General features: G+C 45.1%; 1 protein-coding gene across 3 annotated transcripts in view; it reads left to right on the top strand.

Moving 5' to 3' along the window:
• ltk (leukocyte receptor tyrosine kinase) overlaps positions 1 to 13684 on the top strand; it is a 183055-nt gene that overhangs the window by 82802 nt on the left and 86569 nt on the right. For all 3 annotated transcript variants that reach the window (XR_013499992.1, XM_078233461.1, XM_078233462.1), the window contains exons 2-3: positions 6756 to 6860; positions 9902 to 9991. Coding sequence is in view for 2 of the 3 variants with exons in the window: in XM_078233461.1 (XP_078089587.1) it covers positions 6756 to 6860; positions 9902 to 9991 (195 nt within the window). In the remaining variant the exon portion in view is untranslated. The remainder of the gene's footprint in view (positions 1 to 6755; positions 6861 to 9901; positions 9992 to 13684) is intronic.

Genomic DNA, 13684 nt, shown 5'->3' with positions numbered 1-13684 from the left:
GCACAGTTAGACTGGTTCAGGCTGTTCTCCCATACCTAGCTGAAGCAACTGTTCTCCATTTGTGAATCAGGATGGTAAGTGTTCACAGGCTATTCAACCACATGGGGCAACATTTGCAAGCTGGACCCTGCTCTCCATGATGCACACTTCTCGTAAACATCACTAGATAGCACTGAGCAGCAGGAAGCTGAACTGCAGTTTATTTATTTATCCTCTTTAACTTCCACTCAAATCATCTTCCACAACTAGGACCAACAACAGCCACTTGCATTTATATAATGTTTTTCTTTATTCTTTCATGGCATCTGGGCATCACTGGCTGGGCCAGCATTTGTTGCCATCCCCAATTGCCCTTGAACTGAGTGACTTGCTCGGCCACTTCAGAGGGCAGTTAAGAATCAACTACATTGGGCACGATCTTACCGGCCATTCACGCCACGCTGCCACTGCAGGCGAGGATGGAGAATTTGGCACTCAGCCAAATCTCCATTCATTGCAGGAGGACCAGAAAATCCTGCCAGCGTGAACCGCCGAAAGATTCCACCCATAGTTGTGGATCCGGAATTGCATATAGGCCAGACTGGGTAAGGACAGCAGATTTCCTTCCCCAAAGGGCCATTAGTGAACCAGATGGATTTTCACAACACAAAAAAAATCAATGAGGATTTCATGTCAGCTGCAGTGGGACCAGTTTTATATTCCAAATTTACTGGTTAAATTGAAATTCTACCTGTGGTTAACATTGGATTTGAACTCATGTCCTAAGAGGATTAGCCTGGGCCTTATTAGTCCACTGATATTACCACTACACCATCATGCCCCCACTAGCCTTTTGCTGTGGTAAAACATCCCAAAAGATTTCACAGGCGTCATTATCAAACCAAATTTGACTCCAAGCCAATATCTGGAGGGAGACAAAAAAAAACTTTGCAAAGTAGTAGTTTTGAAGAAGTATTGTAAAGAAAGAGTGAGAGAACAGTTTTGGGACAATAATTCCAGCTCTTAGCTTGGAGACAGTACAAGGTAGAGCCCAGTAGTGAAAGCAAGAATCTTGGGGATGAGCAAGTTTAGTATCATCGTCACAATAAAACTGTGAGAGGCAGTGGCGTTATCACTAGAGTAGCAATCCAGAGACCCATGTTAATGTGCTGGAGACTCGGGTTTAAATCCCACCAAGGCAGGTGGTGAAATTTGAATTCAGTAAAATATCTGGAACTAAAAGTCTAATGATGACCATGAAACCATTGTTGATTATCGTAAATACCCATCTGGTGCACAATGTCCTTTAGGGAATGAAATCTACTATCTTTACCTGGCCTGGCTTACATGTGACTCCAGATCCACAGCAATGTGGTTGACTCTTAAATCATAGAATCCCCACAGTGCAGAAAGAGGCCATTCGGCCCATCAAGTCTGTACTGACCACAATCCCACCCAGGCCCCATTCCCACAACCCTCATTTACTGTGCTAATCCCCCAACACTAGGGTTAATTTAGCATGTCCAATCAACCTAACCCGCACATCTTTGGACTGTGGGAGGAAACCGGAGCACCGGAGGAAACCCACGCAGACACGGGGAGAATGTGCAAACTCCACACAGACAGTGAACCGAGGCTGGAATTGAACTGGGTCCCTGGCGCTGTGAGGCAGCAGTGCTAACCACTAAATGCCACTCTAAAATGGAGAGCAGTCAAGGATGGGCAATAAATGCTGGCCCAGCCAGTGACACCCACATCCTGAAAAGATGAAGCATCAAAACTGGGAGATGCATGACTCAGCACAACGCCAGGAGGTCGATTTTCAGTTTGCTACCCAAGTGATGAACTGGCACTGCCAAAACTACCCAACATTTATTTGCAATGGAAGGGGACATCAATTCACACAACTGGTTTAACATACATATGGCAAATTGAAACCTTGTTCATTGCATAATAGCTCCATGTTACACAGTGTCCTTTCCCAGTCAGGTCTCAGCTATGAGTTCATGGGTAGCATCCTCACCTCTGCACCTAATCCAGGCTGACATCCCTGTCTAGTACCAAGGGAACGTTGTACTTTCAGGTGGGATATTGGAGTAAGGTTTTGCCATCCTTCCAAGTGGATGTAAAAATACTATTTTGAAGAGGAAGGTGTTCTCACCAGTGTCCTGGCTGATATTTATTCCCTGACTAACATTACTAAAACAGGCGAACTAGTCATTGCAGCTTCTGAAGCTGGCTGTGTGCAAAGTGGCTGCTGTATTTCCTACTTTACAACAGTGACCACACTTCAAAGGTATTTCACTATCTGTGAAGTGCATTGGGACATCCTGCGATGGCAAAAGGCCTTTTGACCAAGCAAGGCTTTTGGAGGTGGGAGATGAAACCTCGAACCCGAGCTGGAAAGAAGGGTGCCATGTGAATGCGAGTCTTCCTTTTCTGTCCGACTGCTGGAGGAACTTTGCGGGAATTGAAACAAAAGTCTCCAGGCAGATCATTTGCACAGTGTCGGGAAACCAAACGTAGTCACCATGATTTTGACTGATGCCGATTGGTTTCTTGTACAAACGCCTGGGCTGGCGGTGGCATGAAGAAAATGGAAATGAACAGGAAAGCATTGTTGTGATGCTTTTTTCCTTAAGGCGCAAAAGAAAACCTTGGACTCTTGAATAACATACAAAAGGCCCCAAGCTTCCTGTCTGCATTGTTTGGGAAGGATAACTGTAGTCTCGTTTTAATATTATTATCCAATTTCTTAGAAAACGTGAATCAACTTACACACAAAGACTTGGGCTTGATCCAGCTGCATTTCATTTCCAATTGCGTTACTTAGGAACTCTCGGAGCCGGGGTCAGGCTTCCTTGCAGATCTCTGCCCCTTTTTAATTCAATGACATGTGTCAAAGTCTCACAATGCTTTTTTTAAAAAAGAATTCTCCCTGTCTCCATCTCCCTTAAAATTTAATTTTAAGATCGGAGAAACAGAAATAATATGATAGATTTAATGAACTGAGAGATGGGCGAGTGAGGCTGGCTTAATGTCAGCTCTTTGCTTGTATACGATGAGGTTGATTCATCATTCTGTCATTTAGTCAAAAGGAACTTCAACAAAAGGCTCTTTCTCCTTTACCCCTTAACCCCCACCCCCCACCACCTCCCCCCCCCCCCCCCCAACAACCTTGACTCTCTTTCTCTCTCTCCCTCTCACTCTCTCTCTCTCTCGCTCTGTTAAGGATTTATGCATCTGCATGCAGAGTGGACTCAATAGGCAATCACAAAAGACTTCCCTGTTACGAATACTGATTGTGCCATTACCGGGGTCCGCATTAATCAATTTTGAAAGCACCAAGGGTAAAATGTGGCCTCAGCAGAGAAGGAATTTGCTGCCGCGAATTGGAACTTGCATGTCCAATAAATGAGGGTTCAATAGATGTAATAAATGAGGAGTTGTTGATGGGGGGGTGGAGGGGGTGGTGGTGGGGGTGGAGGGGGGGTGGCAGTGGGGGGGGGTGGGAGCGGGTGTGGAGGGGTGTGGGAGGGGGTGCCAGTTAATAATGGACATTGAACAAAAGCAATGAGCTGTAAAGTTTGATCTCCCCACTTCCCCCCTCCCATCCCCACTACCAACTCACCCTCCCAAACTTGGCAGTCAGGCTGAATAAATGTGTGGTGCCCTTGTTTGAGGCTCGGGGAGATAGTGACAACATGGAAAGAAAGTGACATTGCCCGCGTTGCCATGCTGAAGGAAGCTTACGGGAATTACATCGGTGGAGGGAAGGGGGTGCTGAGCCAGCCTTTGGCTCAATGGGCGACGCTTATTACTGTGGACTGTTAATTATGTGTCCCAAGTAGTGAGTTGTAAAAGTCCTTTAGCTCCTTGAATAGTTCTACCCAGGCCAAGGTTCTGTCTGCGTCACGTGGGACTATGAGTATGAAACTATTCCATGGGAAAGCTGGCGGGAGACCCCTTGGAGAGACGACTGTGAGCCAATTATATGTTGAAGGGGCTTTCACCAAGGCCTCTTCCCAACATAATGAAGAGGTTTGATGAAGCCGCGCTCTGACGACATTGCCTTTCCCCTCTGAATAAGAAAAGCTGGAGCCATAAAGATGAGGTCTTGAGCTGAACATTGAAGTTGTTTTTCTGCAGCCAAGGTTTAAGGTGGTCTAATTAAAGATGGAGCATCAGTTACTTCACAAACCCCCCAACACGCAGAGAATCTGTGAGCACTCTGTCTTCTGCCGAACTTTGTGGTTTTTGTTTGATGCCTAAAAGGATTCTACCACCCAGGCAAACTCACACAATGGGTGGGATTCTCCGGTCTCGTCTATGGTGGGACCCGTTGCGAGTGAGAATTCACTTTCAGCTGCACTAGAACATCCCAGCCGTGATCAAGAATGGGCAATTTTGGTTATTGACTGCAAGGTGGATATATATGATGATATATATGAACTTTGCTATTCAATGTCCTGCTGCCTTGATGTCATTGAATATATTGTTCTGGATATTGCGAAGTGTATACACCTCCAACAGGCTTTCTTTTTCCAAGGCCTCTGGTACATGATAAGAAGTATTGTAGTTACATTGAAAGTGGAAGAGGATACAGGACTGTCAGAATTTTGAGATGTTTCCGGCATCCCATATGGAAATCACCTTGGTAAACGTGAAATTTCCCTAATAATATTCGTCGCTCTGCTGTTGGCAGCAATGGTTCTCAGCTCTGGGATTCCCTCACTAGACCTCTCTCGCCCTTCCTTTCAACCAACATCCAGGACCATGCTTTTGGTTAGTTGTCTTAATAACTCCTTCTGAGACTCAGTGCTCCGGTAAAATGGGAAAGATTTTCCATATCAAAGGCACAATATAAATGAATGTTGTTGCTGTTTAGTGGGGAATCAGAGATGTAAGGTCTTCACAATCTCAGGACATTCAAAATCACTTTACCATTAATTTAGTGCTTCTGAAATGTAGTCATTTGGAATGTGACAGCCAATGTTTTCACAACAGTGTGATAACAACTAGACAATCGGTTCAAAAGGTCGACAGGCAACCCAGGGAGGACTTATCTTGGTTTGAAACTGTCCCACAGGATCTTTTACATCCTGGGAGAGCAGATAGGACTTCAGTTTAACATCCCACATAAAAGAAGGCACCTCTGACAGTGCAGTACTCTCTCACTAATGCACTGAGTTGTCGCTCTGGATTACGTACTCCAGTATCGAGCGTGGATCTTGAACCCAGTAACTCAGAGGGGAGAATGCTACCACTGAGCCATGGCTGACTCTGTGGAAGATTAAAATTAGCAGAAGAGAGAGACAGAACACTGGGATGCAGTCAAGAAGAGGGATCAGAACATTGGGATTCAGGTGGGTAGAGGGAGACAAAACATTGGGATTCAGGCAGGAAGAGGGAGGTAGTTAGAACAAAGAACAAAGAACAAAGAAAATTACAGCACAGGAACAGGCCCTTCAGCCCTCCAAGCCTGCACCGAACATGCCGCCCGACTGAACTAAAACCCCCTACTCTTCCGGGGACCATATCCTTCTATTCCCATCCTATTCATGTATTTGTCAAGACGCCCCTTAAAACTCACTATCGTATCACTTCCACTACCTCCCCCGACAATGAGTTCCAGGCACCCACTACTCTCTGTGTAAAAGACCTGCCTCGTACATCTCCTTCAAATCTTGTCCCTCGCACCTTAAACCTTTGCCCCCTAGTAATTGACTCTTCCACCCTGGGAAAAAGCTTCTGACTATCCACTCTGTCCATGCCTCTCATAATCTTGTAGACTTCTATCAGGTCGCCCCTCAACCTCCGTCGTTCCAGTGAGAATAAACCAAGTTTCTCCAACCTCTCCTCATAGCTAATTCCCTCCGTACCAGGCAACATCCTGGTAAATCTTTTCTGTACCCTCTCCAAAGCCTCCATATCCTTCTGGTAGTGTGGCGACCAGAATTGAACACTATATTCCAAGTGCGGCCTAACTAAAGTTCTATAAAGCTGCAACATGACTTGCCAATTTTTAAACTCAATGCTCAATGTTAATTGGGATTCAGGTGGGAAGAGGGATCAGAACATTGGGATTCCGGTGGGAAGAGAGAGAAGAACACTGGGATTCAGGCAGGAAGAGGAAGGTAGTTAATTGGGATTCAGGTGGGAAGAGGGATCAGAACATTGGGATTCAGGTGGGAAGAGGGAGACAGATCATTGGGATTCAGACAGGAAGAGGGAGGTAGTTAATTGGGATTCAGGTGGGAAGAGGGATTAGAACATTGGGATTCAGGTGGGAAGAGGGATCAGAACATTGGGATTCAGGTGGGAAGAAGGAGACAGAACATTGGGATTCAGACAGGAAGAGGGAGGTAGTTAATTGGGATTTAGGTGGGAAGAGGGATCAGAATATTGGGATTCAGACAGGAAGAGGGAGGGAGGGAGAACGCTGGTAATTTAGGCATCCAACTTGAGAAGGGCATTAAGAATTGGTCAGGTAGAATGAGAGAAGCAAATACAGTACATCTCAAGTTTGTCAAGACAGCAATAATGTGACAAGTTCTATTTTCCAATCCCAGTGACAGGTTCTTTGCAACTAGGCTTGGATTACTGTCCCGAATCTCGAATTGAATGCGCACCATTTCAACATCGTTCCCACCCTTCTATTTGTCCTTGAATGTCTGTTATCACTGAAAGCCTAAACCAGTTCAGTTGGAGTGCCATATCATTCTATGATTCATTAGGACCAGAGTCTCTCATGCAGTTGTCCTCTTCCCTTATAGTGTCGAGTTTCGGAAGCACTGAGGAATCTGTAGCTACCCAGCAGATGCACCTTCACGCATTGAACCAGCTGGACACAGGTCTCCCACGAGGGATTGCTGCTGATGGTAAGTGATGACAGAACCAACGAGGATAAGAGGGGGAGCAGGCAAGTCGATGGGCTACGTGTGGGCTCTTTAGGAACCCGCACTGTTGGTGTCGCTCTGCTTCACTAACCAGCCACCCAGCCAACTGAGCTAACCAACTAATATCAGCATGTCAACCAGCAACAAAACCTCAGACCTGAGTTCTGCCTGACTCTTCACCTCTCTATTTATATTGATGTCCATCTTTACCTCTACTTTGTCTCTTACTATCTGTTTTTATTTCTGTCCCTTTTGTGTGTTCCTCTCTCTCTATGTTGCTTTTTCTCTCTCTTTCTGTCTTTCGGTCGCTGTCTTTATATCTCTGCCTCTTGCTCTCTTTCTGCCTGTTCTGTTCTCTCTGTCTTACTACACTCTCCCATCTCTCTGCTCTCTTCTGGGCGTCTCTCTTTTTTCTCCCTGTTTCTCTCTATCTTGCTCTTTATCTTGATGCCATTTTTTTCCCTGCCTGCATATTTCTCATCCTTTCCTCTCGCACTCTACCTATTGGTGTTTGGGGGGGGGGGGGGGGGGGTTTGGGGGTGGGGTGGCGGGGTGGAGGGGGGGGGGGATTTTCCACTCTCATTTTGTGGACAGAATCAGAGGCGGGTGTGAAAAGTCCAGTGTGAGGACCAAAATGCAGTTTACGTTGGTGGGATTTCCTCTTGCGATTTTTCCCGCCCTCCCTCCCACTTATGACGCAACGGGATCCCCATTAGTACCCTCGATGCCTGATTATTCACCCCTCCCCTGTTACATAATCCACTCATATCGGTGTGGGGGCATAATGTGAATCATGACAGGTCTGCCATGGTGTGCACCTGGTAAGCAGAATCCGTCAGAGGAGTTCAGGTGAGTGCATCACTCATGTGGGGGTGATGGGGGGGGAAGAGAGGATCATGCCCAGATGCCCAGGCCCTGCCAGGGCAGTACCACCGGGTAGGGGGGAGTGTTCTATTTTTAATTTTTTGTGTCAGGGTGCCCTTTAGAAAGGCTCCGATCTTTAACAGATTAAGTTACTGGTAGGCAAGTTCAATGAGAGGCCACCCTCACAGCGTTACTTTGTGGGACCTACCCATTCATTTTATTTGGCTACGAGCTGAACGGTATGGCGGAGAAAGCCACCCTTTGGGGCCAATGACTTTAACATTGTTTTTCCCGCCTGGTGCGCCACTCTGTCAAATAAATTGGGAAATTCCAACAGCAGAAATATTGCAGGAATGGGGATTTACAATTTTGGCAGGATGTTTTGATATCACAACAAGGGGCTGAATACTATCTTTAGAGAGAATAACTTATTGTTTTGGGGTGGAAGCAGGTTGGACTTCTAAATTGTAACCGCGCAATGCACCAAGAGAATAATATATTGCTGGAAAGCTATGTAACAGGACAAAGGCAGGGTCTCAGGATTAATGCTTACTGTAAGCGCCTTGTTCCATTATATTTCAAACTCCTATAGAGCTCCAGTGATCACAGTGCAAGTGGTTCCCACATCTTCAACCAATGGAATAGTAAAACCTGCAGCAACAGTACGCAACATGTAGTTATAATGGACTCACCAGCAGGCCTTTGCTGTGTCTTCAGAAAATACTCATGAATAAGGCTTTTCAAAGCTTCCCACGGAAAGTTCCTTTAACATAACATGACTCTGCTAATTATTTATTCCAACATGTGCCAACGGGAATATTGAAGGAGCTTTTGTGAAACTCTTAATGACTTCATTGAAGCAATTGGTACATTACAGTAAATTAATCAGTAAGACAGCTCTGAGAGTAGACGTTAAGCAGCAGTGGTCTCAAATTCACTCTCTGCATCAATGTAATAATAAGGAGACTCCATTACTATTAGGAGGGCAGCCATCGCAAACCTACATTAATAAATAAATACCATTACTAACATTCTGACCATCCAACACATTCCTTAATAAATGGATTTAATTCAAAATAGTGACACCCATCTAGTGCATTAACAAATAGATCCTGATACTAGCAACGAAACCAATCCACGCACAATTATTAACACATAGATTCTAGCTCAAAAAGTGTGATCCATCCCACGTACTCTGTATTAATGAATCATAGAACCATTGAATAGTTGCAGCATAGAATGAGGCCATTTGGCTAATCAGCTCCATGCTGGCTCTCTGCAACAGCAATTCAGTTGTCCCACTCCATGTTTCCCTGCTGGTGTTGCGGAGAATTGAGCATGTGCAGAAGATACTAGTTGGGCTTTTATTTATTTATTAGTGTCACAAGTAGGCTTACGTTAACACTGCAATGAAGTTACTGTGAAAATCCCCTAGTTGCCACACTCTGGTGCCTGTTCGGGTACACTGAGGGAGAATTTAGCATGGCCAATGCACCTAACCAGCCTGTCTTTCACACTGTGGGAGAAAACTGGAGCACCCGGAGGAAACCCACGCAGACACGGGGAGAACGTGCAGACTCCACACAGACAGTGACCCAAGCCGGGAATCGAACGCAGATCCCTGGCGCTGTGAAGCAGCAGTGCTAATCACTGTGCCACCCTTTAGCTGGATGCCATCCCATTGGCAGGATGCAAATTAGTTTCATGCCAGTCTCCGATGGGTTTCAGATCTGCCATGGCAAACAACGGTTGAAGATCCCATGAGAAATTCGCGCCAGCATAAAACAAATTTTTGGGCCTCCTGCCAAATTCTCCCTCCCCCGCCATTGGACTCACTGGGTTGGGACATTGGAGAATTCCTTCCTTTCCCCATAGCTCTGTGAATTTTTCTCTTCAGGTGTTTATCCAGTTCACGGTTGAAAGCTTCAATTGAATGTGCCTCCACCAAACTCTCGGGCATTGCATTCCAGGTTGTAACCATTTGCTGTTTGATATAAGGTTTATCCTCATGTCGCTTTGCTGCTCCTATGGTATGGGGAGGTCTCAGCCTATTAGTTTCCAATCATCAACCCCACATGGGGCAGCCATGTATTGGTACCACTGCGGGTCCATTGTTCTGCTGATTATTCTGTACTCACCCACTTTCATTGCCTACCCAGAGACTGAAGCAGCGACAATGGAAGATGACTCATTGCACCAAGCTGAGGAGTTGCCATTTCTCTTCCCTGCACCAGAGGTTGCCCCCTCAGGTAAAAGTATTGAAAGACATTTTTCATAACTGATTTACTTGTAATGCATTTAATATGATACAGTCCTTCTATGTTTACTTCTAATTCTCATTGGGTGGCATGGTGGCACAGTGGTTAGCACTGCTGCCTCACAGCACCAGGGACCCAGGTTCGATTCCCGGCTTGGGCCACCATGCGGATTTTCTCCGGGTGTTCCGGTTTCTTCCCACACTCCAAAGATGTGCAGGTTAGGTGGATTGGCCCTGCTAAATTGTCCCTTAGTGTCAATGGGACTAGCAGGGTAAATACGTGGGGTTATGGGGATAGGGGCTGGGTGGGATTGTGGTCGGTGCAGACTTAATGTGGCCTCCTTCTGCGCTGTAGGATCCTATGATAATGGTAGAGAATGTAGCAGACCTCTATGGCATTATATTACCATTTTCTCTGCTGTATTAGGTTCAATATTGAGCTCATCCAAAACCCTACAGGCCATTTCCTAATTCCCATCAAGTCCTGTCCACCTATCATCCCTGGACTTGTGGAGATACATTGATTCACATTCACCAATGACCCAAATTTAAAATTCTCATTCTTGCTTTCAAATTCCTCAATGACCTCGCTCTTCCCTCTCTCTGTAACCTCATCCAGCCCTACATACCTCCGATATCCCTCTGTTCCTCTAATTCTGGCCTCATGCAGACCCTTCACTTCCCATTGCCCCGTGATGGGTGGCCGTGTCTTCAGATATCATGTCCCAAAACTCTGGAATTTCCTCCCTGAACCACGATGCCTGTCTCCCTCTGCCTCCTCCAATTCTTTGATCTGTTCTAATGTCTATTTCTTTGACTCAGCGTGAAAATCTTTGTCTGATTACGCTCCTGCGAAGCATTTGGGATGTTTTACAATGTTAAAGGTGTTGTACATTATAAGATAATGTATTTGGTCCATTTTCTGCTGGTGTTAGGATGAAGAAAAAAAGTGTGACAACTTTACACAGGAGGCTTCCATCATAAATATGTATAGAGGAATATATCATAGAACCCCTGCTGTGCAGAAGAGGCCATTTGGCCCATCGAGTGCCTACCGACTCTCTGACAGAGTAACTTATCCAGGCCCTCTCCCCCACCCTATCTCCATAACCCCACACATTTACCATGGCTAATCCATATAACCTGCACATCTTTTGGAGTGTGAGAGAAACCGGAGCACCCGGAGGAAACCCACGCAGACATGGGGAGAACGTGCAAACTCTACACACACAGTCATCCAAAACCGGAATCGAACCTGGGTCCCTGGCACTGTGAGGCAGCAGTGCTAACCATTATGCCACTGTGGCCACCCATATATATAATATGATAGTCAACAGGAAGTGTGGGAGACATAAGGGTCCAGACTGTAATGAAGAAGTAACAGTGTCTGAACACCACACTGTTATTAATGTGAAAATCAGTTGCAACTCGTGGTAATGAAGAGCTATACCATGAATTGCGAATTATCATAAGTTACTGGCCCCAATATGCACCACTCTGCCATTAGCTTTGACTTGCCTGTGAATTTTGTGAAATTGCTACATTTTCCCATCAATTACCCATTACACTCAGCCCAGAAAGTTCAGAATGGTACTTAGAAGCTTAAGTACCATTTTCATAACATAATACAGTTAATAACAACCAGTTAACCTCTCTAGTTCAGAAAGTAAATAATTAAAAATATTGAATCTCATTCCTTCAGGTGAATTGCTTTAGGAGATTTGAAAGAAACTCAAATTTTAAATTTATATTTTTCTGTACTTTCTATCTTTTTTCTTTTCCATTGTACCTGACTTGATGTGGAACTCAGCGACTCAAAATCATCCCCCTCAGTCTTTCTATGTTTACTTCTAATTCTCATTAGTTGAAAAGTTTGACCTTTGGTCCATTGTTCACCTGGCCTCCCATGCTGTCTTGTCTTTGCCCCATTGTTATCTGTGCAGCTGCCAACATGAAACATTATTGTGATGAAGGGCACAGGATAGAGTCTAAATTCCATCCCAAGATATTTAAGCTATCCTTTTGGGACTTTGCGTCAAGGCCAAGTGTAGTTTCCAGGTGCAGTGGGGTTAACTGCAGCATTGGTGTAATCCAGTTCCCATTTTAAAGTTAAAGTTTATTTATTAGTGTCATAGGTAGGCTTACATTAACCATGCAATGAAGTTACAGCGAAAATCCACTCGTCGCTACACTCTGGCGCCTGTTCGGGTACACTGAGGGAGAATTTAGTATGTCCAATGCACCTAACCACCACGTCTTTCAGACTGTGGAAGGAAACCGGAGCACCCGGAGGAAACCCACGCAGACGCGGGGAGAACATGCAAACTCCACACAGACAGTGACTCAAGCTGGGAATCAAACCTGGGTCCCTGGCGCTGTGAGGCAGCAGTGCTAACCATAATGCCACAATGCTGCCTACACTATAGGTTAAATCACTATAGTTATTTGTAAATTGCCATTATGCCCAATTTTATAGTGGGGCCTTCCCACCTCAAAAGGAACTTGAAAGGGGAAAATTTGCATGAGTCTGGAGAAAGAGCAGATCAGTAGCTCTGTCACAGGCATGAGGGGCAAAGTTACCTCCTTTTATGCTGTGTGGCTTTATGACACATCAGTAAGCTCCTCACCCTTCTGCCAGTGTTAGTGCTACAGTGCATCATCTCCTTTGCCTATACTGCAGGTAAGCATTAACAACTGCCCCCGTTTATATAGCACATTTAACATGGTGGGTCACAAAAACCTTACCAAACAAATAAGAGATATTAGGACAGATAACGAAAATCTTGGTTAAATCGGTAGGTTTTAATGAGCGTCTTAAAGGACTAAAGAGAAGGCAGAGGAGTATAGGGAGGGAATCTCAGAACTTAGGACCGAGGCAGTTGAAGGTATGGCGACTAATGGTGGAGTGATGAAAATTGGAGATGCACAAGCTGACAATTGGAGCCATGCAAGACTTCGGAAGGTTGTAGGGGGGAGGGTGAGGCCATGGAAAGAATTTTAATATTGAGGCAATGCTGGACTGAAGGCCAATGCATGTCAGCAAGCACAGTGATGATGGAAAAACAGAACTTGGTGCAAATTACGATATGGCAACAGAGTTTTGGATGATCTCAAGTTGATGTAGAATGCTAGGTATGTGTTTGGCCCGGAGGATATTGTAAAAATCGAGTTTAGAGGCAACAAAGGAATGGGTGAAGATTCCAGCATTCACACGCCTTTATATATAAAGATTCACATCTGGAGCTGATATCACAATTGAAATCTTATGCAAAATTCGTGCCTTACCAGCACTTGATTGCCTTTCCCATACTCATAAAAGAGCAACACATTATAACTCTGGGCACAGGAGCCAGCCAATGAACAAGCAGTTGCATAAAGTCTACAAGAAATTATTACCTTCTAGTCTAGCTGAAGAACTGCCCATGAATAATGATCTTTGTGACATTAAACTGACTGAAACCACGATACTCTCTGGTTGAGTAATGAACTGGCACATTTTGAAATTGTGTCATGATGTGTGGGACGTGGATTTGTTAAGAGCCGCTGAACGTTCGGTACACTGAGACAATGATAACCAGAGAGGTTTCTCCCTGGGCCAGTCAGGAGAAGACTGAGGAAGAGTCAGGAGCAGTGTTATTGAGAGGTAGTTAATTTCTCCCCTCATGTTTCGTTATGCAAAGTATCT

The sequence above is a fragment of the Mustelus asterias genome, chromosome 18 (genome assembly GCF_964213995.1).
Source record: "Mustelus asterias chromosome 18, sMusAst1.hap1.1, whole genome shotgun sequence".
Taxonomy (NCBI): domain Eukaryota; kingdom Metazoa; phylum Chordata; class Chondrichthyes; order Carcharhiniformes; family Triakidae; genus Mustelus; species Mustelus asterias.
Note: the sequence above shows the minus strand (reverse complement) of the source record. Positions and strands in the feature narration are given on the sequence as shown.